This window comes from Lepidochelys kempii, chromosome 1, assembly GCF_965140285.1.
Source record: "Lepidochelys kempii isolate rLepKem1 chromosome 1, rLepKem1.hap1, whole genome shotgun sequence".
Taxonomy (NCBI): domain Eukaryota; kingdom Metazoa; phylum Chordata; order Testudines; family Cheloniidae; genus Lepidochelys; species Lepidochelys kempii.
This window is the reverse complement of record NC_136380.1, coordinates 32,369,890-32,397,656: the sequence shown is the minus strand read 5'-3', so window position 1 is coordinate 32,397,656 and position 27,767 is coordinate 32,369,890. Positions and strand designations below refer to the sequence as shown.

At 43.0% G+C, this 27,767-nt stretch overlaps 1 protein-coding gene across 5 annotated transcripts in view; it reads right to left on the bottom strand.

Annotated features, from left to right (window-relative positions):
* ARHGAP42 (Rho GTPase activating protein 42) overlaps nucleotides 1–10,363 on the bottom strand; it is a 378,098-nt gene extending 367,735 nt beyond the window's left edge. For all 5 annotated transcript variants that reach the window (XM_073337948.2, XM_078852354.1, XM_073337938.2 and 2 more), the window contains exon 1: nucleotides 9,822–10,363. In XM_073337948.2, the coding sequence (XP_073194049.1) occupies nucleotides 9,822–9,975 (154 nt within the window). In that variant the 5' untranslated portion in view covers nucleotides 9,976–10,363. The remainder of the gene's footprint in view (nucleotides 1–9,821) is intronic.
* Between the last annotated feature and the right edge of the window lie 17,404 nt (nucleotides 10,364–27,767).

Sequence of the window (27,767 nt, the reverse complement as noted above, 5' to 3'; positions counted from 1 at the left end):
TTTTCAAATCTCCTCTCAAACAGAAATCATATGTGACTCTTTCAACAACAAAACTAAAATGAGTCGCAGCAAAGATCTGGTGTATCACCACTGTAATAACTCTACCACAGAATATTAGGTGCAAGTCGATGAAATATTTCCTTAAAAAGAACTAAAATTGTAAAAATAAAAGACTGACTGCTACCAAAAGCCAGTAAGTGTAATTTACTGACGTCATTTACTGCTGCTATAGTTGGAATCTAGAAGACATATTTAAACATTTCCTGGCACCAGAAGTATACATATCATTATACATGGGAAAACTGTAGAAAAATATAAATCTTTTACAAAAAAAGTTTCCCAGGGGAATATAGTGACCACATTGTCAATTCCAATTTTGTAATATTTTTGCTTAACTTTTGTCCAGCTTGGAAATCCCAATGAGCTTTTCACACGCAAAGCTGGGTTCGTCGCCGGGGTTAATTATTAGTTTGTACAACAAGGAAATAGCTAGCAGTTTGGCATGGACTGTACCAGGGTTTCGAGGCAGAGACTTTGTGGGTGTAAGCTATATAAAATTCCAGTCAAACAAAAAAACAATATGCATCTGAAGGAGCTGGCATTTCCATTTATGGGCCAGTTTCTTTTTAAGGCGAAGTCAGGAAGATTATAGTACTGATGGCTTTTTCAAGGCTGATTGTTTATTAAGACTACTAATTCTTCTAATGGGAAGACAGGACAGTTTCACAGACCGTGAAATCTGGTTTTTTGTGTGCTTTTATCCTACACTACACAGATTTCACAGGGGAGACCAGCATTTCTCAAATTGGGGGTCCTGACCCAAAAGGGATTAGGGAGGTCATAAGGTTATTTTAGGTGGGGTCGCAGTATTGCCACCCTTACTTCTGAGCTGCTGCCTTCAGAGCTGGGCAGACGGAGAGTAGCGGCTGCTTACCGAGGGCCCAGCTGGGCAGGCAGCAGCACAGAAGTAAGGGTGCCAATACCATACCAGGCCATCCTTATTTCTACGCTGCTGCTGGTGGCAGCTCCGCCTTCAAGGCTGGGCTCCCGGCCAGCAGCCGCCGCTCTCCAGCTGCCCAGCTCTGAAGGCGGATCTGATGCCACTGAGCAGAAGTTAGAGTAGCCGTACCGCAACCCACGCCGCTACAGTCACCTTGCAACCCTCCCCCTCACAACTCCTTTTTGGGTCAGCATCCCTACAATTACAACACTGTGAAGTTTCAGATTTAAATAGCTGAAATCATGAAATTTACAATTTTTAAAATCCTATGACATTGAAATTGAGCAAAATGGACTGTGACTTTGGTAGGGCCCTATTTATACTGTACTACAGGAACAAATTCAGACATTGTTTAAGCAGGAGAAACTTCATTCAAGTCAGCTGGAAATCTACACACACTCAAAACAAGTCGAATGTAGCCCTAACACTCTGTCTGCATGAACTTGCAGCTAGGTTAATCAAGGCATGAGACAGGTAGAGCGGCCACTAAAGGTGTGGGAACGGAAGAGTTTACCGCGCAAGAAGCCATTCAATTACTTGTACTGTACGTGTATTAGTTGTGTGTATTTTTAATTCAATTTTTATCAACTTGCCATAACAGTAGGCCAGTAACAGACATTAACATTAAACAACTTAATCTTATATTGCACCTTCCATGCAATTTATCTCTTGAAATGCTTTACTGTATTAAGAATTGAGTAGACAGTATATTGACCAACTTACTGAAAAGAGCTGTGTAGAGAAATATTGTGTCTGAGTTCCTTATTTATTTCACCATACAATCAATAATTAAGGAAAGAAATTAAGAAGTATGCTGCGAACAAAGAGAAGCTTTTCATATGGTCTCCCACAGTATTCTTGCCAGCAAGTAAAAAAAAAGTATGGATTGGATGAATGGACTACAAGGTGGATAGAAAGCTGGCTAGATCGTCAGGCTCAAAGGGTAGTGATCAACGGCTCGATGTCTAGTTGGCAGCCGGTATCAAGCAGAGTGCCCCAGGAGTCGGTCCTGCGGCCAGTTTTGTTCAACATCTTCATTAATGATCTGGACGATTGGATGGATTGCACCCTCAACAAATTTGCGGATGACACTAAGCTTGGGGGAGAGGTAGATATGCTGGAGGGTAGGGATAGGGTATAGAGTAACCTAGAAAAATTGGAGGATTGGGCTAAAAATAAATCTGACGAGGTTCAAAAAAGACAAATGCAGAGTCCTGCACTTAGGATGGAAGAATCACATGCACTGCTACAGGCTGGAGACCGACGGGCTAAGCGGCAGTTCTGCATAAAAAGACCTGGGAATTACCATGGACGAGAAGCTGGATATGAGTCAACGGCGTGCCCTTGTTGCCAAGAAGGCTAACAGCATATTGGGATGCATTAGTAGGAGCATTGCCAGCAGATCGAGGGAAGTGATTATTCCCCTCTATCCATCACTGGTGTTGCATCCAGTTTGGGGCCTCCCCGCTACAGAAAGGATGTGGACAAATTGGAGAGAGTCTAGCGGAGGACAACGAAAATGATTAGGGGACTGGGGCACATGACTTACGAGGAGAGGCTGAGGGAACTGGGCTTATTCAGTCTGCAGAAGAGACGAGTGAGAGGGGATATGATAGCAGCCCTCATCTACCTGAAGGGGGGTTCCAAAGAGGATGGAGCTAGGCTGTTCTCAGTGGTGGAAGATGACAGAACAAGGCACAATGGTCTCAAGTTGCAGTGGGGGAGGTCTACGTTGGATATTAGGAAAAGCTATTTCACTAGAAGGATGGTGAAGTTACCTAGGGTGGTGGTAGAATCTCAAGAAAGAGATCTTGGAGTCTTTGTGGATTGTTCTCTGAAAACATCCACTCAATGTGCAGCGGCTGTCCAAAAAGCAAACAGAATGTTGGGAATCATTAAGAAAAGGATAGATAATAAGACAGAAAATATCATATTGCAGCTATATAAATCCATGGTACACCCACATCTTGAATACTGCGTGCAGATGTGGTTGCCCTATCTCAAAAAAGATATACTGGAATTGGAAAAGGTTCAGAAAAGGGCAACAAAAACTATTAGGGGTATGGAACGACTTCTGTATGAGGAGAGATTAATAAGACTGGGACTTCTCAGCTTCGAAAAGAGATGACTAAGGTGGGGATATGATAGAGGTTTATAAAATCATGACTGGTGTGGAGAAAGTCAATAAGGAAGTGTTATTTCCTCCTTCTCATAACACAAGAACTAGGAGCCACCAAATGAAATTAATAGGCAGCAGGTTTAAAACAAAAAAAAATTAAGTATTTTTTCACACAATGAACAATCAACCTGTGGAACTCCTTGCCAGAGGATGTTGTGAAGGCCAAGACTACCAGGGTTCAAAAAAGCACTAGATAAATTCATGGAGGATAGATAGGTCCATCAATGACTATTAGCCAGGATGGGCAGGGATGGTGTCCCTAGCCTCTGTTTGCCAGAAGCTGGGAATGGGCGACAGGGGATGGATCACTTGATGATAGGTTCTCCATTCTTAGAGGCTTTTAAGGCTCTGCTTGACAAAGCTCTAGCTGGGATGATTTAGTTGCTGTTGGTCCTGGTTTGAGCAGAGGGTTGGACTAGATGACCTCCTGAGGTCTCTTCCAACCCTAATGTTCTATGGAGGGGGAAAACAAGACATAATTAATGAGAAAGAAAGATTTAAGACCCAGTTCAGTGGTCCACCTTTATTTAGAAAAACACTTAACTTAAGAAAAGCACTTAAAGGTTAAGCATGATTTTAAAGGCTTTGCTGAATTGTTGCCTCGGGAACATATCAGATTAAATAGTTTATGAACTTGTATCTGGCTATGGTATTTATCAACAAGTTCAGTTGGACCAGAAACAGAGTGGTTTTTCCACACTAAATTACAAGATAAATGAATGTTACTTCAATTCACAAGTTAGAGGAAAGTCAAGGGTAAAGTAACCCTCTATCAAAGAACACAGAACAGTGCATGAGCCTACTTTATCTTTATTGTCAATATACCAAAGTTAAATGTTTGGAAAGGTACCTTTCCAGGGAGTCTATTCTCTTGACAATAGAAATGGTCATTATGTGCATATAGATAAAGTGAACCCTTAAAAAGGGAACAAAATGAGCTGCATCACTAGGTTATGATAACGCTATGATAATGACAAAGTGAAGTATCCCATTATACTGAAGCCACAAATACAGACTCAGACAGGCTGAAATCAGCTTGAGGACTAAAAAAATGCAATGTTCTAGTATGCAAGCCACCACCAAACTGAGCTGAGCTCACCAGAAACTATAGGCTACTTGAAGATAGCCTCAAAAAGCCTAGCTTACCTGCAGGCAATATGGGAATATGGCAAGTGAGCTGGGGAAGTTGCTAATGATCTGACATCAATCCAGGTAATACCACTCTAGCAGATTGTCTAGAATGACCTCACGGAACTCAGCCGGCATGTCATATACTATAGTATTAGGGACCTATGCATTACTTTGGAAATCAGCACTTTTAGGAATGACAGAGAACACAGCGGTGTTGGTGGTTGTAATAAGAAATATATGAACTTGAGTCAGCTTCAGAATACTCCATGATTAGACAAAACATCCATTAAATCAGGGGTGGGCAAACTTTTTGGCCCGAAGGCCACATCTGGGTATGGAAATTGTATGGCGGGCCATGAATGCTCACAAAATTGGAGGTTGGGATGGGGGAGGGGGTGCAGGCTCTGTGGTGGGTCCAGAAATGAGGAGTTCAGTGTGCGAGAGGCAGCTCCAAACTGGGGCAGGAGGTAGGGGTGTGGGGGCGGAGGGCTCTGTCTAGGGGTGTGGGCTCTGGGGTGGGGCTGGGGATTAGGGTTTGGGATGCAGGAGGGTGCTCCAGGCTGGGACCAAGGAGTTCGGAGGGCAGGAAGGGGATCAGAGAGGGGGGCAGGGGTTCAGGCTCCGGGTGGTGCTTACCTCATGCAGCTCCCAGAAACAGCAGCATGTCCGCCTTCCAGCTCCTATGCAAAGGCACCGCCAGGCAGCTCTGCCGCTGCCCCGTCTGCAGGCACCGCCCCTGCATCTCCCATTGGCCATGGTTCCTGACCAATGGAAGCTGTGGGGGCGGTGCTAGGGGCAGGGGCAGCGTGCCGACCCCGTGGCTGCCCCTACATGTAGGAGTCGGAGTGGGGACATGCCAGTGTTTCCGGGAGCCATGCAGAGCAACGGTACACACTGAGCAGGGCAAGCCCCCGACCCCACTCTCCGACTGGAGCACCGGAGTGGGGGCCAGATTAAAATGTCTGAAGGGCTGGATGCAGCCCCCAGGCCATAGTTTGCCCACCCCTGCATTAAATACTAAACTCATTCATCCCACCTTTACCAACATACAGGGCATCCTGCCAGAGAGTTTTAAAATTATGTTTTTACAATTTATCCTGACAAGTTTTCATTACACGCCACTTTAACCATGGGAAAGGACTTATCAACTTTTATTTCCATCTGAAAATTGTATATCTACTCTAGCGTTACAAGTAACACCTAGGATTTAGATAATTGTAAAGTTAGAAAAAGAAATATTTCTCTCCATCTTTTCAATTTAAGTAGAGCCAGTTTCACTGTTTCTCCTACATATTTATTATGGAAGGACCTACTCCAAAACCCTTTGAAGTCTGTGGAAAGATTCTCATAGACTTCAGTCGGCCATGCATCAGGTGCTCAGTTTCTCCCTTCCCAGAAAGGACCCCCTTAAACAACAGCAAGACGACATGAAGATCCATATGCAATCAAATTCCTTTTAAAAGTTTTAAACAAAACGCAAAAGAGGTACATCAACACTCACTGAAACTCTTGAAATCCAAAGTTTCTGAGTTTCATAAAGCTCTACTTGTAAGCAATTTCTGAGAGGGCATCTATATATCAGAGAATATTAATACTAGTTCATCAAAGAAACGTGGGACAGAGTAAATGAAAACAGTAGTTTTCCAAGATTGCATAACAGACTGTTAAGGCTTGAAGACTGAAACGCAAGAGTCCGTCATTACATTAATTATTTACTCAGGTGTTTGATTAGATTTTTCAACTCAAACAAAACAGCCTTGCTATAACACTGCATTGATTTTAAAAGCTAAGACAGAATAGGTAAAGCATATACACAAGCCAAAAGACCTCTAACAAATATTGCTTCTCCATGAGAACTTTAGTTCTTGTAAACTGCTGTTACTTGCCAGAGAAGTGATGGCGTTTTTACAGTCCTCCTTTATACCAAAATCCACCCGTGGGTACGAAAACAAATTTTTCATTTTTTCCCCATAGTCAGTGATAAACACAGACACTTCCAAAGTCATCTTGTTATAAAGTTACCCTGGCATTACTCTCCTGGAGTCAAATCTCTGTATCTGGCCGCTAACAGAACGCTGTTTGAACAGAGCTGGGAGGAGAGTGGTAGTTCTTTCTAGAAAATAAAAGATCTCAGCTTTGGAGGACTCAGCAGTACTACAGCAATGAGCTCTTCAGAATAGCGTATGTACAATAAAATGAGTGATGTCAAACGAAGGAAATTCTTCCGTAAGGCTCTTAAGCTAAATAAGACTTGTAGAACAAATCATTTTAATCATCATAGAACTGGTTTTTTTGCCCAGAGAATGGAAAAGTGGTTGAGATTAAGGTATCAATCCTGCAAGCACTGAACTCAATGGGATTACTCACATGTGTGAAGTTTAACACATACACCTCTACCCCGATATAACACGACCCAATATAACACGAATTCAGATATAACACGGTAAAGCAGCACACCGGGAGAGGGGGCAGGGCTGTGAACTCCGGTGAATCAAAGCAAGTTCAAAATATAATGCGGTTTTACCTATAATGCGGTAAGATTTTTTGGCTCCCGAGCACAGCGTTATATCGGGGTAGAAGTGTATAAGTGTTTGCAAGATTGGGACCTAAATTAGTGCATCCAAATAACACTACCCACACACACTCACCTCCACCTCTACCTTCTTTAGGTTACCAGTTAAGAAGAAATTTTTTGTTCATATTTTATTTAGTTCAGTTCCAGATGTGAACACAAATTAATCTGGCTCAGAAAAGCACTAAGCACCCACTGATAAGAAAAGTTGTACAGGCTCAACACCACACAGGATCAGGGCCAGTTTGGTTTTGCCAGCTATCTAGCTTCAAATACTTTCATCTATATAGTTGTGTCAAACCCATATAGACAGAAAAGAAAAAAAAAAAAAACTTACATGCTTGCAAGAAGAAACACAACTTTTTCTCTCTCTTAGTTTACGAGTATTTGAAGTTTATGACTGGTGATTTCTTTGAAATCTCCTGTTCTAAACACAGACCAAATCTAAAATCAAACTAACTAAACAAGCTTTAGCTAATCCGTAGCATCAAAGTTCCTGGCTATATTGTAAATCCATGGTACGCCCACATCTTGCATACTGCATGCAGATGTGGTCACCCCATCTCAAAAGAGATATATTGGAACTGAAAAAGGTTCAGAAAAGGACAACAAAAATTATTAGGGGCATGGAACAGCTTTCATGTAAGGAGCGATTAATAAGATTGGCAAAAAGAAGAGGAGGACTTATGGCACCTTAGAGACTAGCAAATTAGCTAGTCTCTAAGATGCCACAAATCCTCCTTTTCTTTTTGCGGATACAGACTAACACGGTTGCTACTCTGAAACCTGTAATAAGATTGGGGCTTTTCGGCTTGGAAAAGAGACGGCTAAGGGGGGATATGATAGAGGTTTATAATACCGTGATTGGTGTGAAGAAAGTCAATAAGGAAGTGTTATTTCCTCCTTCTCATAACACAAGAACTAGGGGCACCAAATGAAATTAATAGGCAGCAGGTTTAAAACAAACAAAAGGAAGTATTTTTTCACAGAGCGAACAATCAACCTGTGGAACTCCTTGCCAGAGGATGTTGTGAAGGCCAAGACTAACAGGGTTCAAAAAAGAACTAGATAAATTCATGGAGGATAGGTCCATCAAAGGCTATTAGCCAGGATGGGCAGGGATGGTGTCCCTAGCCTCTGTTTGCCAGAAGCTGGGAATGGGCGACAGGGGATGGATCACTTGATGATTACGTGCTCTGTTCATTCTCTCTGGGGCACCTGGATTTGGCCACTGTTGGAAGATAGTATACTGGACTAGATGGACCTTTGGTCTGACCCAGTATAGCCATTCTTATGTTCTTATATATACCTGCACATTTTCTACATAAACAAAGATCTGAGAGTCTGAAAATTTAATTCAGTATGTACTTGCATAAAATTAAATGCTTAGACCCAAGCTAATCCCGAGAGTAGATGTGTGCAAATGTATTTAGGTTTATATGTACATATCACCAAAGCCTCCGATTGTTTATTTATATAAATACAAATACCTTACCTATATTATACCTATAATGAGAAGTGGAAATTGTCAATAACACTGTTGCCCACCTATAATATTTGCAAGTTCAAATCCTGTTCTGAGCAACAAGGCAAAGTCAGAGCACAAGAAACAGTGAGATTTACTAGTACAGATGTGTAGGAAGCTTGTTGTAACATCTGCTCACAGCTTGCCAGGCTCAGTGATACTGCAAACGCTCACTTTTATAAGTATTAAATAATCATTTTGAGAAAAATGTATGTGAAGATGTAGCACATTATGGTGGAGATTTGCTTTTTCCTTTGGTTGTTAAATGTTGCATGAGAAACTGTATGTCATCAACTCCTCTGGTCAAGCAATAGCTCTGACCAAATATATCTGATCAACAGGCAAAAGGGATCATCCAGTCTGACTAAATGATAAGAAGTGGATGACAATGGCTAGAGGGGGGAAAAGGTGCAAAATGGAAGCAGTAACACCAGAAATAACCTTTAATGTTTGCTCTACATTCTTCAGACTCAACTCGAACAAGAAACCCATTTCCCAGAACACATTAAGAGCCCCCTTCACCATTCAATGAAAGTACCCGGAACTTCAAGGAAGGTGAAACATTAAGCTATTTAGTTTACTCCTTCCGTCACTATCTTCTTAAACATAGATACGTTGAAGTCAAAAAGCTATACAGCTTATATTTAAAAAACAAACATCCATTAAAAATATACAAGAAAACCAGAAAAGTTACAAATACTCTCTCACACTCAAAGTCATTAGAAATTCAATTTGTTGCTTTGGCCATTTAACATATAATTTTTCCATCACTGTTTAGAACCACCACTTCAGGATACCAGTTCGCTACTGACGAATGCAATTACTGAGAAAGTGTGATAGGTGTGAGTTTATAATGACATTCTCGATCTGAATTTTGATCCCCACAAATCCATGTGGGACTTATTCCCCTCACTTGCTGGGAAGATTTCCCTCATGGCAGCCTTACCATGTATGTTTTAACTGCTGCACACATGTGAAAATACATACTACATGGGCACACAGATGCAGCTTTGATTATCAAGGAATCATATTGTTATCCAAAGTGCCACTGTGTTCTTAAAGCACTTGAATTTATCAGGAATGAGTTGGGTCTTAGACCAGGCACAATTACCACCCGCTCCTAAAACACACACAGCTGAACGCTGGGGTCTCTTCAGAAACACACCAGGTATGCAAAAAGACAAGAAAAATGACATGCAAGTCAAGACTGAAGGTCTCACCCCCACGCTTTGATCCATCTCCCTGAAGGAGGTGGGGGACAAAAACTTTAGCAAACTTTGTGTTTTGGCTGCCAGCAGGGGAGCCCTTTCCCTACATCCATTCAAACAAAAGAAGCCTCTTTCTCCCACACCCTCCTCTCCCTAAATCCCCCCGCCCCAGATATGCCCTGTCCCGCTTCCAACCCCCTACTCACTCCTGAAGGCCCCGATGAGCAGGCTGCCGTCCTTGATCAGCTCCTTGATGAACTTGTTGGTCCTCTCCAGCTCAATCTCGTGACACTGCAGCCGCTCTCTGAAATCCGGGCTGTCCAAGTAGGAATCGCTGAACTCCAGAGTGGGCAGCCCCATGGCAGCAGCGGCACCAGCCCCGCTGCCAAGGGGGGCCAGGCGAGGCTGAGCAGAGAGCAGCAGCGGGGGCTTGGGGGGAGTAGAGGGGAACTTGCAGGAGAGCGCGTCCCCCCTTCCCCTCCCAGGGGAAGTCTGCTTCTCTCACGAGCCGGCCCCCTTGAGTCTGGCCCGGCCCCGCAGCAAAGCAGGCGGCGGGTACAGCAGCGCTCCGGAGTTGCTGTCAGCTGCTCACATTCTTCCTCCAGGGCATTACGGGCTCCCCGGGGCTCGCGCGGCTGCCGCTTAGACGTTTCCGGCAGCTCTCGGCTCTGTCTCCTCCTTCAATCTGAGCCGCCCCTGGCCTGGCCGGGGGCAGCCGCCTCCCCGCCCAGCATGCACACACGCCGGGGAGGAGGGACGGGGGCTGCACCGCCCGGGCAGTCAGTCCCCGCCCCGTCGCGGCGAGGGCGCCCTGCGTCTCTCCCCGCCTGTGTGCCCGGCCCAGCAGGGAGAGGGTGCCCGGTGCGAGTCCCCTGGACACGGGCGCTGCTGCGCGGAGCGGGGCCCCTCACCCAGCGCTTCCAGAGCCCTCTGGCCATGCCGGAGCAGGGAGAGCAGTGGGGCGCGGTGGGGGCAGGGCGGCATGTGGGGGTGGAGGAGGCAAACGTTGCGCCTAACTTGACTCCCATCCACACACGAAAGTCTGTAGTTCGAGTTAAATGGTGCTTTAAGCTCGAGACAGCAGGCCTAGTGGGGAAGGGGGCCTGTTTCCAGGACAGAGGCTCCTCAAGCCAATCCACTACCCCAGACAAAACTTCAGTTTGCTGCCCTCTTCCTACCCCTTTAGAAGTTTGCAACAGGCACCCTCTGCCCCCCCTCCTTATCCTCCACCCCACAGGACTGGGGCCCTCCCACCCCCAGCCACTCTTCCCCTGGAGCCACTCAGCTCAAACACACCCCAGCCTTCACACACTACAATGCTGTTCACTCCCCCAGCTCAGCCCACACACACCATCTGGCCCCCAGGATGCCACATTCCCGAACCAGCCCCTAGCAACCCCCACCTGGCTCCCACTCTGCCCCTATGTCTTTCTGGATGAGCCCCTTCCTGTCAGGTCCATAGCACAGGGCAAGTCCAGGGCAGGGCCCATAGTGCCAGGCATGGAGTCGGAGGTGTGGGCTGGGTGCCAACATGGAGCTGAAGCAACAGTAGTGCCTAGCTGCTCAGTGCCTCAGCCACAGCCACGCTCTCACTTGTGTGCGGGCAGGGAGTAGCTGAGGTGTGAGGAGCACATAGGAGCACTTCCCTAGCACCTCAGTTGGAGGCCACTTTCTGCTCCTTTGAGCCCCAGCTGGTGGCCATCCCATCCCAAGTAGCCCCACTATCCTTATCCCCTGCCACCACCAGTGGAAGGAAATAGGGAGGTCCCAGCATGTGTAGCCCTCAGAAATCTGCCTCCCTAAGCAGCTGCCTACCTTGCCTATGCCCCAGAGCAGCCTCTGGGCAGGGAGATTGAAACTCACTATAGTACAGTGATGCAGTAGCTCAAGTCACAGCAACACATTGCTAATCCAGTGGTTCTGTGCTGCTAATTCAATCACTCTGAATAGCTCAAGTGTTGTTTCACAGAGTGGTTTCTCAAGATAGTAGGCTGGAGTTCAAGCTAGCCTAATTCAAGCTAACTTTTATACTGGAGAAGTACCCCTGGAGTGCACAAGCCCCTTGTGTGCAAGAACTGCACTGAGTCTGCTGTCATGGCACATGCTGTAGACACACAAACATGGTTAACACACAAATTGGGTTTTGAAAGAAAAGCGGCTGCCTGGACACACCTCCACAGTGTTTGGGGTAACCCAGTCAGATCAGAGCATCATGTACTGATTACAAAAACAGTTTTACTTTAGCATAGACAAGCCCATTAATATCAGTGACTGCCTCCAGCCAAAACTGCATTCAAGAGACTCTTCCCCTTCTGCCACTAGCAGCCTACACAACACAGCCATCCACAAGATCTGCTTTGCTATAGAAGTATTAACACCTGCAGAATGGGGAGCAATTCAGAAGCTGCTGCATGTCTCCTGGACCCTGCTTCCTCCTCAAACCCACCTCTTTATACACACACATCCCAAGTGCCCTGCCAACACTGGGGCACAGTCATTCACATCAATTGTATGTGCAGAGGGTGAATGTTCCCACCATTTAGTCTGTAGAGTAATTTGCTATAGCAAAGTACTCCAGGAGTTGTTTTATTAATCTTCCCCTTCTACCCTCCCCACACGTAGGCCTTCTCTGTGCTACAATTCATCCCCATGTCTGTGCATGGTTTTCAAGAATTGTGTTGCTAGGCTCTATATTGGAGACTATTCTAAACTGACCTCTGTCATCATGTCAGCTAACATGATTCTTGACAAGCGTAGTCAAGTTTGTACCATGCTGAACATGGTAGCTATCAAACATATTAGCTGACACTATGCTGAATGCATTTTAGAAGTCAGTGTAGACCAGGATAAATACTGTGGAGGAAATGATTTTTTTTAAAATAAAGAGCCTGATTGCAAGGGGGGGGGGGGGAATGCCATGGAAAGCTTTTATATTCACTTAATTTAATTAGCATTTTAGACTTTAGAATTTATATTGGTCACAAGTAATATAAATATTAGACAAAAGGCTGAGTTAGAAACAAACATACAACAAATGAAAAAGACAAGCCAGAGAATTAATAATCTAAATTAATAAATCTAAATTTAGTCTCTTGCTTGTGATATTACTCTGCCTTCTGAGCATTATTCCAATATTATGCCATCAACACAGTAAGCATCATCAGAGGTGGAGGATAAGGATCAACAAATGTAGTTACTGTATTTCGAAAAGTCTGACCTAGAGCTACACAAGGTCAGTGAATGAGACTATCCTGTGATATCCTAAAACAGTTTTAAAGGAAATGCCCTGAACATTTCCAAGGTCACAGTCCTGTGGCAGACTTCCATGGCGTTCTCTGTGGGTACAGGTATTTGCACATGTGTATATTCCCAGTGTTACCTGAATGGAAACCTATACGTTATTTTAAATCATAGTCTTGAAAAATCCCAACCACTTCAGTTATATTTATCTCTGGGATTTTTTTGTATAATTTGTTATGTTTTTCTTTTCTGTATACTTGTATTTTTTCTTTCAATTTTAAAAAAATTCTGTAAAAAGCTGTATATTTACCATGATTTATTGGCAAAAAAGAAGGGCAGCGGTCATAGAATCATAGAATATCAGGGCTGGGAGGGACCTCAGGAGGTCATCTAGTCCAACCCCTTGCTCAAAGCAGGACCAATCCTCGATTTTTTCCCCAGATCTTGGGATTTTAAGAAATCTAGTTGCCATAGTGAAAAGTGAAAAACTCAGAAATATGTTTTTTTTAAAGGAACATTTTTTTCTACCCCCAAATAACCTTTTTTATATGCAAGACCTAGTTCCCCATTCATATGCCACTCCTGTTAGGCAAGTCTTCTTTCACATCTACCTGGAAGACATCTTTCGGTTAAGGAGGTGCAGATGGCTTCAAAGCCCCACTATGTCATACTATAGTCATCTCAGAGTATCACTCCAGAATGGTATGAGGCACTCCACACAAACTCTACCAGCTGAACAAAATGGGTCTGATTCTCTGTTGCCTTGTACATTGTGTACTCATTTACACCTCTGCAACACCAGTGCAAGTCAGAACAGCAGCATTTCACAGCATTTCACTTTGTATAGGTGTAATTGAGTCCACAAGGTGAAAGTCAGTAGAGCGTGGGGCACAGTGCCTTTGCAGCACACCTAGGAAGTAAGAGGTCTGGGCGGAGAACAAGATGTATTACTGTAGTATTATCACAAGGCCACTGGGGTGGTTCCATTTTCTCTTATCTATGAACAGTACACTGCAGTTTCACAATCTCTTTAACGGAGTTCAAATTCTGCTAACAACTTCGAAACTGTTACTCACACTGTGTTACATATAAAATATTCATTACAAAACCAAACAAGAGACATAATTTTTCCACATCTATTACACACTTTAGCTCAGCTCTGTTTATCTGTCCTGTACCACAAAAGCTTTAGTATCAGAAGCTCCTGAATCCTTCAGCTCAAGTCTTCAGTTACTGGTACATTCATGCCTTCAGCATCCAGTGAACTCAACCAGTTAACTTACACTTTACCATTTCATATATTAGACCAGATAATCACATAGACAAAAGACAAGACAATCTTCTTCAGATGACACAATAGATTCTATGATAGTCTTGATGAAAAAGCTAGGATCTCGATGGTCAGCCCCAGGAGAAGCAAGAATGAGAAACAAGCTGACTCTGTTAGTAGCAACTCTTCTTGAAAGATGGGCACGTGTAGAACATAAGAACGGTCATACTGGGTCAGACCAAAGGTCCATCTAGACCAGTATCCTGTCTTCCAAAAGTTGCCAATGCCAAATGCCCCAGAGGGAATGAACAGAACAGGTAATCATCAAATGATCCATCCCCTGTCACCCATTCTCAGCGTCTGGCAAACAGAGGCTAGGAACAAACATCCCTGCCCATCCTGGCTAATAACCATTGATGGACCTCCATGAACTTATCTAGTTTTTTTTTTTTTTTTTTTTTAACCCTGTTATAGTCTTGGCCTTCACAACATCCTCTGGCAAAGAGTTCCACAGACTGACTGTGTGTTGTGTGAAAAAATACTTTCTTTTGGTTGTTTTAAACCTGCTGCCTATTAATTTCATATGGTGACCCCTAGTTCTTGTGTTATGAGAAGTAGTAAATAACACTTCCTTATATACTCTGTCCACACCAGTCATGATTTTATAGACCTCTATCATATCCCGCCCCGCCCCAGTTGTTTCTTTTCCAAGCTGAAAAGTCTCAGTCTTATTAATCTTTCCTCATGTGGAAGTCATTCCATACCCCTAATCATTTTTGTTGCCCTTTTCTGAACCTTTTCCAATTCCAATATAGCTTTTTTGCAATGCGGTGACTACATCTGCATGCAGTATTCAAGATGTGGGCGTACCATGGATTGATATAGTGGCAATATGTAACACCGACAGACTACCATTTCTCAGCTATTACTTCAATATGGAATGGAGGCCCTACAGTATGCCTGAAAATAGAAGGGTGAGGGCCTAAAAATTAGGGCTTAAAGTAGGGCCTAAAAATAGGAGGGCCTAGAGCTATAGCCTTATTGGCCTATGGGTTAGTGCGGCCCTGGGCGTACCATGGATTTATATAGAGAATTATGGATTTATATGTAGAGAATGGGATAGGCCCATTGTCACAATATTAATGTTTTCGTTGCACAAACAGAACACAATTGACACTCCCATTCAAAGGGCAGGGCTGATAATCACACTGACACTCATAAGGCAAACCTAATTCAAACATGACTCCAGATGAAAGGCAGGTTGAATTCAGTGCTTAAAGCCACTGCTAGACTGAGCCAAGGAAAACAATGCTGTTACAAATGTCAGATGACCAACTCATGCAATGTTAACTCCAGAGTTGGTGAAAAACCACCTAATTCTAATTTAACTGCAGAAAAGAAAGCTCAGCAATTCAAGTTTGACAAAATATATAATGTAGTCAGAACATAAAGAGCACTTCTCATACATGGACATCAAAACAGTTTACAGACTGGGTAAACATGTGAGGCAGAATTAATTATTTGTTTGTTTATCTGTCTATTTACATGGCCATCAGCATCATAGTATTTGATCATCTCACAGACATTAGTGAATTTATGTTTGCAGCACTCCAGTAGGGTAAGGAAATAATATCCCCACTATACAGATAGGGAACCAAGGTGGATTATATGAGTCTCCCAAGGTTGCACAGGAAATCTGTGGCTGAGTCAGAATTGAACCCAGGTCTTTTCAGTTTAACTACTCTTATTTGTAGATGGTCTGGATTTTGTTATGGGATTGAGTAGGCTGGATCGACTTTCTATATTTAAATTTGTGTATGTAACATTTAAAGTGACTTAGAGGTGCCGAGGACTATTGGATAAGCACATTGTCATTTTTGGAATCTGAAATAAACAGATGGGGAAACAGAGGCTTAGAGAAGTTAAGTGGCCAAGATGAAGAGTGTTTGGTTCTATAGGCCAACACCTAGCTTCCGAGGCTCCCTCCAGCCCAAACATGTTTTCCCTGTATCTGGATAATCCTGTCATTAGCCTGTCTCCTTTTTTCTATTTACTGCAGAATTGAGAGTTGTAGCATGGGGCTAGTATAATTCTGGAATCTAGGTATTTTAGCCCCTTCCTGTTCTAAAATATGTAAGCTGCACTATAGCATCTTAGTAGTGGAGACATGTACAGACAAAAAGGTGGAAAAATTAGTCTCATTTTGTTAGTAAAAAAAGCAAATCATGCAGTAAATGAGATCTGGTTTCCATGGCTGTATCCATGAATGTGCAATAGATTTTGATGTGGGAAATGCACTTTCTTTGAACTCTATCCCCCTTCTACTCTAGGTCTTTTTTTGTTTGTTTCTTTAATTCACATTGTTTTTAATGCATTAAAGGGACAACAGGGTAGCCTTCCTGTAGATAGTGTAATAGCTATACATTTCCATGGACAGTAACCTAGTGGGTAACTTGTTTTTTCAGTTTCTGAGCTCTAATCCTGGTTGGTTTGTATTCTTCATATTTTTCATACCTTTTTAACCCTTTGAATGCCAGCATTTTCATAGAATGTATGGATATAAATGCCTCCATACACTGTAATTCAAAACATTATAAACCCAGTTTTAAAAAGAGCAGTTCAACCATCTAAAGATATTAAGTAAGAGAATTAGAGTTAATTTGGTACCCCCTCCGAAAGTTGATTTACCCACAGGAAGAATAGCATAGGAGCTGTGAATTTATGAAGAATAGCACAGAATGCTATGATGTAAAATCATCTGAGCTATGCTTGGTATCTTTTATTTATATCTCAGCTTGTAATATGGGGAATTGTGTCTTGTGTAATTTGACCATTTCACTGACTCTTTCCTCCTTCACCTCACTAAGTTAAAAGAATTTGACCATCCTGTAAAACAAAGACAAGGAGAAATATCATAAATATAAAGGGAAGGGTAAACCCCTTTGAAATCCCTCCTGGCCAGGGGAAAGCTCCTCTCACCTGTAAAGGGTTAAGAAGCTAAAGGTAACCTCGCTGGCACCTGACCAAATGACCAATGAGGAGACAAGATACTTTCAAAAGCTGGGAGGAGGGAGAGAAACAAAGGGTCTGTGTCTGTCTGTAGTCGTCTTGGCCGGGGACAGACCAGGAATGGAGTCTTAGAACTTTTAGTAAGTAATCTAGCTAGGCATGTGTTAGATTATGATTTCTTTAAATGGCTGAGAAAAGAATTGTGCTGAATAGAATAACTATTTCTGTCTGTGTATCTTTTTTGTAACTTAAGGTTTTGCCTAGAGGGGTTCTCTATGTTTTTGAAGCTAATTACCCTGTAAGATATCTACCATCCTGATTTTACAGGGGGGATTTCTTTATTTCTATTTACTTCTATTTTTTATTAAAAGTCTTCTTGTAAAAAACTGAATGCTTTTTCATTGTTCTCAGATCCAAGGGTTTGGGTCTGTGGTCACCTATGCAAATTGGTGAGGCTTTTTATCCAACATTTCCCAGGAAAGGGGGGGTGCAAGTGTTGGGAGGATTGTTCATTGTTCTTAAGATCCAAGGGTCCGGGTCTGTAGTCACCTAGGCAAATTGGTGAGGCTTTTTACCAAACCTTGTCCAGGAAGTGGGGTGCAAGGTTTTGGGAAGTATTTTGGGGGGAAGGACGCGTCGAAACAGCTCTTCCCCAGTAACCAGTATTAGTTTGGTGGCCAGTCCAAGGACAACGGGTGGAATATTTTGTACCTTGGGGAAGTTTTGACCTAAGCTGGTAAAGATAAGCTTAGGAGGTTTTTCATGCAGGTCCCCACATCTGTACCCTAGAGTTCAGAGTGGGGGAGGAACCTTGACAATAACTATAATAAATAATATTGCAGCTCAAATGCTAGCAAAACCTTCCAAATTGTGAGCTCTTTGGGCCTTCAGCATCCATGTTCTGTGCCTTTTACAAGATTAGGCCTGATTTTAGATCCCACTGAAGTCAATGGAAAGACTTCCATTGATTTTTGTTAGCTTTTGAGTCAGATCCATTGCTGACACTTACACAGTGATGGTTAAGGATATGTAAGTATGCCAGTTCTAAACCATGGTGCATGTTGTCTTCACAAAGATTATTTTTATTTTAAAAATTGGAAGTGAAACTATAGCTCACCTTACCTGATCGCTCTCATTACAGTGTGTCTGGTAACACCTATTGTTTCATGTTCTCTGTGTATATAAAATCTCCCCACTGTATTTTCCACTGCGTGCATCCGATGAAGTGAGCTGTAGCTCACGAAAGCTTATGCTCAAATAAATTTGTTAGTCTCTAAGGTGCCACAAGTCCTCCTTTTCTTTTTATAATCTCTTATGAGTATGAAGAGAGTGGAAAATACATATTTCTCTATTATAAAAGTATTCTTGCAATATTTTCTTTCAATCACTTTAGTGTTTAAGCTACTGGAGGCAGAGAGTTGAGTGTTGTTGACTGCTATGGTGAAAATTGGTTTTCATTTGACAGAATTGTGAGCCTTAGAAAAAGTCACTTCATGCAGGCACACTGCAGTGAGTGATTTGTTTCTTCATTTTTAAAGCAAAGGTCTCTGCCTCCTTCAATACATGTTTTGTATGGTAAAAGCTGCACAGCTCTTATCCACCAAACAGGCTTTCTCCTGCAACTCACTCCATTGTGCAGGAGAAGGATGTGGTGATCAGTTATGTTTACATTGCTGTGCATACCCTGTTTGGGCATTCAGATAACCAGTTCTATTTTATGCAAAACGTTATTGTACAAACAAGCAAGAAGAGCCATAATCATACAGTACTAAGATAACAGAAGCCTGGAAAAAACAGCTTGAGGTCTAAGTGAAACAAAAATGCCCCTGACGTAACAATGTCATCTAAGTGGTAGAAGGATATTCTAACCACATAATGTAGATGTTTCTCAAAAGAGAGGGTAGGATATAAAATAGCCTCATGGCTCCATATTGCTGAGGCAGAGAGATGTGACAGAACTCAGACATGACAAATGTAGCCAAAAGGGTTAGGACAAAGAAACAATATTTCTGAATTAAATGTTTGTAAACAGCAACATTCTCCAGTACCAGTAACACTGTCACCAGCACCAGTGTTATCTAACTTGCATCTTTAAGGAACAAACACCAAGATCATGGATTCCTTCCTTCCTTCTGTGTGATGGTCACTGCTCATGGGTTTAGTGCTGAATGCTAAGAGTACTGTGGGCACCAAACTTGACATATCTTCTTCTATTGCACCTGTGGCTGGCATGTATCACACACTCATTGTCCTTTTTAACAGGAAACTTCTATCCATTGCCTCCCTTGATTTCTTCCATAAACATGTCCCAAACTGGTATTATCTATTAGTCTCCTCCATCCCTTTAGGACTAACCACCACACCTGGGCCCCCTGGTCATGTCATAGGAGTGTGCTGTAGTTTACATGCTGGATCTTGGGCCTTTGAGATGGGGGACCACAAATTTATTGGATCCAGCCATGCTAGCTCTTCAGCAAGAGTGGGATGACTACCAGTGCTTGGCCACTTACACAGAACTTTTCCATTATCTTCCCCAGCCCCTCCCATCTTTCTTTCTTATTTTGGCACTTTGCTTTCTGTCTTCCTCCCCTGACAGTTTAGCACCCTGATCCATAACCTCAACAACTTCAAGTTCCATGTTCACAGCTAGTCAAACCATTAGCCTCCAATCTCCTCATTCTTACCTCCCCAATGTGGAGGCATTGTAGCATAATGGATAGACCATTAGACAAAGACTCAGGAGATCTGGTTAGTACTTTCAGCTTGGCCAGTGGCCTGCTGTATGACCTTGGGCAAGTCACTTCACCTCTCTGTGCTTCAGTTTCCCCATCTGTAAAATGGCGGTAATGATGCTTATCTCCTCTATAAATGCGGTATAAGAGCTAAGGATTATTTATATTTCACCTTCACCCCTAGGTGAAGGGTCAAAGACCATCTTTTTGTTGTGTGTTTACAATGCATTGCACAATGGAGAGGGGGCCTCTAAGTACTGTGACGACATGAATTATAACAAACACCCTGCATCAACTCATCCAGTCTACCATGTCATTACAAAACATTGCACCTTCTCCTGGACTTGGCATGAATTAATCACATATCCTACCAACAGTAATCTTTCTGCTATAACCTAATCTAGTCTTTGATATTCAGAAATGTCTATTTTCCCCAGGGGAAAGTGTCATCTACCCCTGCTTTGAAAAAGGTTAGAAGACACAGTGGTGACTCCAAAGCCTGGCCTAAAATAACATTGCCACCATTGCTAGCACTAGTGGAGTTGCACCAGTTCTAGGCTGATGATGAGAGAATGTTTGTATCTGAAGTTATTTATATTGGCTATATACCTGTATTACCTGGGGTAGCAGCAACAAGGTACTTTACATCCAGTCTAGCCAGCACATAGTGAATGGACTTTTCAAATTTGATTGCCCATTAAGGACACTTGTGGGCCATAGAAGAAACTCATTCTTCCCAGTTAAGTATTCTTATGGATGCCTTAGTAGGGATATGGCCAGTGGTTGCCCCTGTGAATCAGCAAGCCATGTAGGGCATGTGACATGCTCATGTGACCTTAGACTCCATCTTGTGCCAGTAATTTTCCACAAACCGTGCTGTGAGCTTTCCTTGGGACAATAAAATTCCAAGCACATAGCAGAGGATATAAAAGACCCCTGAAACATCTCCATGTTGTCTCTTTCCTGCTCTGATTCTCTGGACTGTGGATTTACAACTAAAAGTAGCATATTGACTATGGCAGAGGTGCTCAAACTGTGAGTCAGGACCCCAAAGTCCTCGGGGCCAAAGCCCAAGCCCCACCACACGGGACTGAAGCTGAAGCCCAAGCCTAACCGCTCAGGGCTGAAGCCAAAGCCCAAGGGCTTCAGCCCTGGGTGGTGGGGCTCAGGTTACAGGCCCCCTGTCTGGGGCTGAAGCCCTTGGGCGTCAGCTTTGTCCCCTCTCTTCCCCCCAGGATGGTGGGGCTCAGGCTTTGGCCCAGCCACCCAGAGCAGCTGGACTCAGGCTTCAGTCCCCCACCCTGGGGTTGTGTAATAATTTTTGTTGTCAGAAGGGGGTCATGGTACACCCCCTGATATGGTACAATTAAGTTTGAGAAACCCTGGACTATAGACTGAGGCACTTCCAGTATTTTGGAAGTTACCAGGGACTTTGCAAGCCAGCAATTTGTAACATCACTGCTACAAACCTGATACAAGAACATTGCCATTATTGTGCATAGATGATCTATTAACCATTTTAACTCTACTTTTCTTTATTAATAAATCTTTAGATTTTAGTTTCTAAAGGATTGGCAGCAGCGTGATTATTGGGGGAGATCTGAGTTATATATTGACCTGGCTATGTGCCTGATCTCTTGAGATCAGAAGAACTCTTTGTTTGATGAAATTGGTTTTCAATAACCACTCATCATAAAGTCTAGTGCCTAAGGAGACTGCATGTTTGACTTCTTGTTAACCAGTGTGGTGAGACAGACGTTTGCTTTTGTTATTGTCTTGGTATAATCTAATGATAAAATAACCACCAGTCTGGGGTGAGTCTGCCCTATTTCTCAGCAATTTGTCCTGAATCTGGTATTCTCAGCTGTGACCCACTGAGGCACAATGACAAATATATCCTTCCTTTTTATATAATCCTTTCCCATTTGTTGGATTCAAATTAATCTCCTGTTTCTTTAATCTGAGTGAAGTCCAAACTATTAGGATTTTTCAAACAGAAAATCATCAAAATGATCTAATTATAGCAAAACCAACATCCGTGCAGTATATCACATGACTAAAATGATAGCACAGCCCCCAAATGTGAAACTTAAGACAAATTAAAATAAAGAATAGAATCATAGAATATCAGGGTTGGAAGGGACCTCAGGAGGTCATCTAGTCCAACCCCCTGCTCAAAGCAGGACCAATCCCCAACTAAATCATCCCAGCCAGGGCTTTGTCAAGCCTGACCTTAAAAACTTCAAAGGACGGAGTTGTTTCCTTTTTAAAAATGCATTCATGTGTTTAATGCCCTGGAAACTTAAGTTTACTATTTAGCCACAAAACATGTACAGTATTCAGGGATAGTGGTTGATTCTACACTCCATTGTGCCTCAACCTAAGAATGAGACAGTGTATCCTCTGAAATAAGGCATTGGGATGACGAAGATTGAGCATTCCAAAACAAAGCCAGAATCTTAAAGCATTGGTATAAACAAATTGATTTTTCATGGTAACCATCAAAACAGAACTAGATGATTTTCAAAATGAAAAGACTAAAAGGATTGCTAATCAAAGATGACGACTTACAATGGTTTTCAGTCCTCATTAGGAGAGCTTCTTTACTAGAAAACTCAAATTTAATTAAAAGATACAGGGTTGGGTACTGCTCTTTTTTACACCAGAGTCCACTGAAGTCAGTGTTACTCTAGTGTCAATCTTATATAAGTGAGAGCAAACTCCAGTCTGTTATTCAGAGGGATTGCATTTAAAAAAACAGTTGAAAGAGTTGTTCCAAGTAAAATTCTTTCTAAAAAGTTTTGTTTTTATGAAGATTCTTATAGTCTTTTGTGCTATTGCATGAGTCTGATTCTTTGCAGCTCATCTGTTAATAATTTCAACAGAAACTAACTATGATGTCACTAGCATACGACTGGGATTAAGTGAAGAGTGAGCAGACGGTGTCCTTCATCAAAAAACCTAGGAGGAGAGAAATATAGAAAAATATGATATGGAAGTAGACCTGTTTCTAAACACAGCTGAATGTTTTTGCAAGATTTCCATGAGGTATAATCAATTCTTTGAGATGTTTCTTTCATAAAAAAAGGACTCTTGCATGCATAATGGTACTCTAAAACTAAACTGTTTCATTCTCATTATAGCAGTAAAAATGTCTGAGAAATTCTGATCCTTCTTTATTACTTAGGGACATATTATTCTTGACATGTACTATAATTTACAAATGTGTCTGCAGTAGTTAACATTAGGAAGAAAACATTTCTCTAACTGCCACATAAATACCTTCTGATGAAAGTATAGAAATAAGTACTGCAATAAGACACCTGTTGCTTTTACATTTATTTATAGGCATTTCTACAATGCTTATCACAATATCATGCGACTATTATTATCATCTTCCTGGAGCATTTGCAACAAAGAAAATGGTGATTTCACAGTGGAGCGGTACGCAAATAACCAGTGATTTAGAGAATATTCAGAAGAAAGGTTAACATACCAAATAATTATTCTTTTTTTAGTAGCATGTTCTTATTTGTTTTACCATAGAAAATAAAAAGGTTGGAATCATAATCAAGGCACATCATATAACTAAAACATCCACAACAACATCCTTTTTAGCTGTCTTCACTAACCAATATTTTTGTAGATTTTTTTTAAAGCCATTCATGGTAGTGTGCAAGTTCTGCACAGACCCACATTTCTTTGGTTTCCATCCTAAATCTCTGCTGATTCAGCTATGAAACTTGTAATATTCTGTAGTAATGGTATATAAAAATTTGCTGTGCCAGCAAGATTTTTACTGCTTTTGGTTTATGTGCTTGAAGATTTCAGTTCTCTTTGGTATTCCAGGGCTATATTTACTCTATGAAACTGTTCCTTCACAGACTCACACACACACAAAGAAATGGAGTCCAAATTAAATTATTTCTAACCTTACAAAGCTCTGAGCTACTGTAACACTAACACATAATGAATGCCCTCCAATCCTTCATGTACTCACTAACATCTTCTTCTATATGCCTCACTGAAGTACATCTTTACATTCTCCTTGTCACTTTCCCTCAGTGACCTGTTGCTCTTCACTGTTACCTTTCCACTGCTGCCACTGTTAACCTGGTACAGGGTATTTCCGCAGGGAGCTAAGGATTTAACCACAAACCCCCACACTACAGATCCGTCCCCCTCCTGTATCCGTCACTGGGTGGTGATTGACATTCCTAAAAATACTAAGGAGGCAGGTATAGAGCATAAACAGAACAAGAATTTATTAAACAGGACCCCCAACAAGCATAACAAACAAGATAACACAATACAAAGCACTCGGATGTCAACCCCACAGACTGGCTTGAAGCCAAGAACCCCAAATTAACACAGGTAGGTACACAAATAAATCAAAGAGATCAATACATCACCATATCTGATGTTTTTATAGAACAAGGACCACACACAGGTTCAGGAGCACGACAGGACCACAGGGAACACCAGGTACACAGGATCACACAGGAACTACGCAAGGGATCAGGAATGACAACACCACAGGATCAGGAACCACAGGTAAGCAGATCTTCTCTTCTCTTGACTTGTAGTCTTGGCTAGGACACAGGCACTGGGCTGCCACTGGGGTGGACAGTGCTGTGTGCTGTGCATACAGTCCTTATGCAGAGTCTTATTATCTGGGCAGTTGACATAGATCACATCACACTATTCCTGCTTGAGATTTCCCACTTGGGACAGAAAGAAGCACCAACTGGCGAACCAAGAAGAGGTAACAATATGGAAGGTAAACTACAACTCAGGCAAACCAAAATGGTGGATTAGAAAATTGACCCTATACCACTTCCTGTTGGACTGCTAACATCTGCAATTATGCCACTTACCCTGAGAGCAGGTAAATAACACCGTGTATGTCTGCATTGTAATTGAGGTGTGACTGAAGCACCCGCAGACACACCTGAGCTAGCTTTGAGCTAGCTGGCTCAAAAAACAACAGCAGTGAAGCCATGGCAGCATAGGCTGCACAAGGCTGTCTGGGACCCTGGGTATATACTCAAGTGGCTAGCCCATGTTTCCAGCCCGACTGTCCTGAATGGTGGTTTCATTGTTCCAAGTGAATGCTCCTGTTCTAGGAGGTCATGATTATGTGGGGTCAAGTGTTCTCTTGGGTAACTTGGGCCAGTCCCATGGAGGGCTCTGAAGAGGGACAATCAATACCTTGAATTTGAGTTGGTATTAAATGGAGAGCCACTGAGACCCTATGGAGATGTGCTCTTAGAGACTTGTGTTCCTCATGGGATGGACTGCTCCATAGTGAACAAATTGCAGCTATTTTTTTTAAGCTCTGTGTCTTAGCACTTAACCATAGAGAATTACATAAATGAAGCATGGAGGTCAAGAATGGTTGGACCACTGTGGCCAAGTCTGTCTGGGTGTCCAAAAACAGTGGTGAGTCCCGGTGAACACAGTTGTGGAGGAACCGAAAGATAGGCCCCAGTGCAGATTCGTGGCTCCCTTCTTCAAATATTAATGAGTGTATCACTTACTTACGCATCAAACGTGCATGAGAGTGGGGGTGGGGCTCACAGCTAAGATTCCAGATGCTCCAGCCAAATGTGAACAAGTGGAGAACACTCCCCCAACCAATGGGGGGAGGGATGCCAAGCTAAGCCATTCCCTCCAAAACACACAGCTCCCCCCATGGCCCACAGGGGGCAGAGAGTATAGGGGACAGAGCTAAAGTGGGGAGATTGGGGGTCCTGGGGATGTAGTGAGGAAGGAGTTGGACATTCGGGGGGGGGGACTGGGAAAGGAATTGGGGGCCAGAGGGGTGTGGGAGTGCAGTGGAGGGTCTGGGGGAAGGATATGGGGAAGAGGGGTCCAGGAGATGGAAAACAAGCCAATAGTTCCCCCCAAAATATGCATCCACCCACATGGCCAATGGGAGGGCAGAGGGTACAGAGATGGGGGGATTTGGGGACCTGGGGTAAAGTGGGGGTTTTGGAGAGGGAGTTGGGGGCAGAAAGGGCTGGGGCAGAAGTGGGGGAAGATCTGAGGGGCTTGGGTTCAGCATGGATGGTATGCCAGAGGGAGAGTTGCCCAGTTGTAGGGAGGTACATCAGGGGCCCATTCTGGGGGGAGGGGGTGGGGGTACTGAGGTCAGCACTAGGGTTATGGAAGATGAGATGTTATGCACAGCTGCAGGATGTGGGGTGTTATAGGGCGGGTGCTTACTGTGACACCAACTGTGCTCTCCTGGCTCTTGTCTTGTGGGACTGGCTGGGTTTTTCAGCTCCGGGGTTACAGCGCCACTCAGGTTTGGCCTGGCCCAAATTTGTGTGAATGACCTTGGAACCTGGTGCATGGGACTGCAGTGCCACACACTCAAGTTGGGCCTGGCTGGCCGCCCTGCTCAACATAATGGAGGAGCAGCTGAGCCAAACCTGAATGGCGCTGTGACCTCGTGCACCAGGTCATGACATTCGGAGTGGGGAGCAGAGCCAAGTAGTGTCCCCAGCCTTTGATGCATTCCAATGACCCAATTTTGGGTCACAACCCTGAGGCTGCAAAACTGTGGTCTAAATTGCATGGGCTCTGTGCACCTGCACTGGCTGTTCTTTTGCCTGTGGCTGATCTGTTGTCTGTGGACTATCTTAATTTGAGGGCAGACTCCCTCAATGGAAGTGAATTTATAGAAGTGGCAAGTTCTTTAAATTGCTGCCCTCTCCCCTCCAACTTACTTCACTCATTTCAGAATACTTTTTCAGCCAGTGGCCCTTCATCTCATTTAGACCTGTGGGTAATTGGGAGATGGTGCTGTTTGCATCTGATGTGAAAGTGGTGTAGAGCAGTTGCATCTGGCTATTGCTGGCATTTTAGCTCATGCTGTTTCACGCTCTGTCCTAGTGGATTCACATAGCTGAATGGCAGAATAGAGGGGAAGATAAAGCATTGTGGGAGTCCACCAAGGAGAACTCTGAAGGTGGCAGAGCAAGTGTTCATCACAACTCTGGATGTGGACTTAGAGGAATGATTGATGACATCTCAGCACAATCCCATTAACTCCCCCACATCTGAGGAAAACAGCAGGATTACATGGTTGCCAATATCAAATCCATTGGAGAGGTGAATATGGACCTATGACCTTTGTCCATGGCCAAGAAGATCCATCAATGCCACCAGCACTAATTCTGTTCTATGCCCTGGCATAAAGCCTGATTGGAAGGCATCCAGGATATTGGCAGTGGCCAAAAGTTCAGAAGTATGAGCCAAAATTAAGGCTCCTAAGTGCATATTTAAGCATATTTTGGCCCTTAAGATATAGTAAAATTTTCTAACCTACAAATGCAATAGCTATGTATGTAGTCCAGAATTACTCAGCACGAAGGATCCAACTAACCTGTTTTCAAGTCACTGTCAAGTTCTTCAAAGTGCTTTCCTGTTTTTCCCTTGATCATTTCAGTCTTTCCAGGATTTTGGTTTCAGTCAACTGCTCTTCATCCAGCAGCTTGGAACTTGTGCTCCTAAGTCACTCTAGGTGCTTTTGAAAATTTTAACTAAAGACACCTATGGATTTAGGAGCTTAATTTTAGGTACTTATTTTTGAAAAATGTGACTATTTTTGGGTGGTATTGGAGGTGACCCTCAGCAAGGTTCCCAGTTAGCTAGATCACCCTTAAAAAGTGAAATTTGATTATCAGTCATGCACACTATTACCCACCAGCAACCACTTTTTGACTCTCCTCTGGCATTGTCAGAGTTTTCTTTTCACTAGATTAATATCGCTTTACTCAATTCACTGGGAATTCCCTATTGGAGGATATCTTGCCAAATGTAGTATTATTTCAAGACAGTTTTACATGAGAACCAGTTATTCAGGTTCTTGATGCTAAGTCATTTTGGAATAT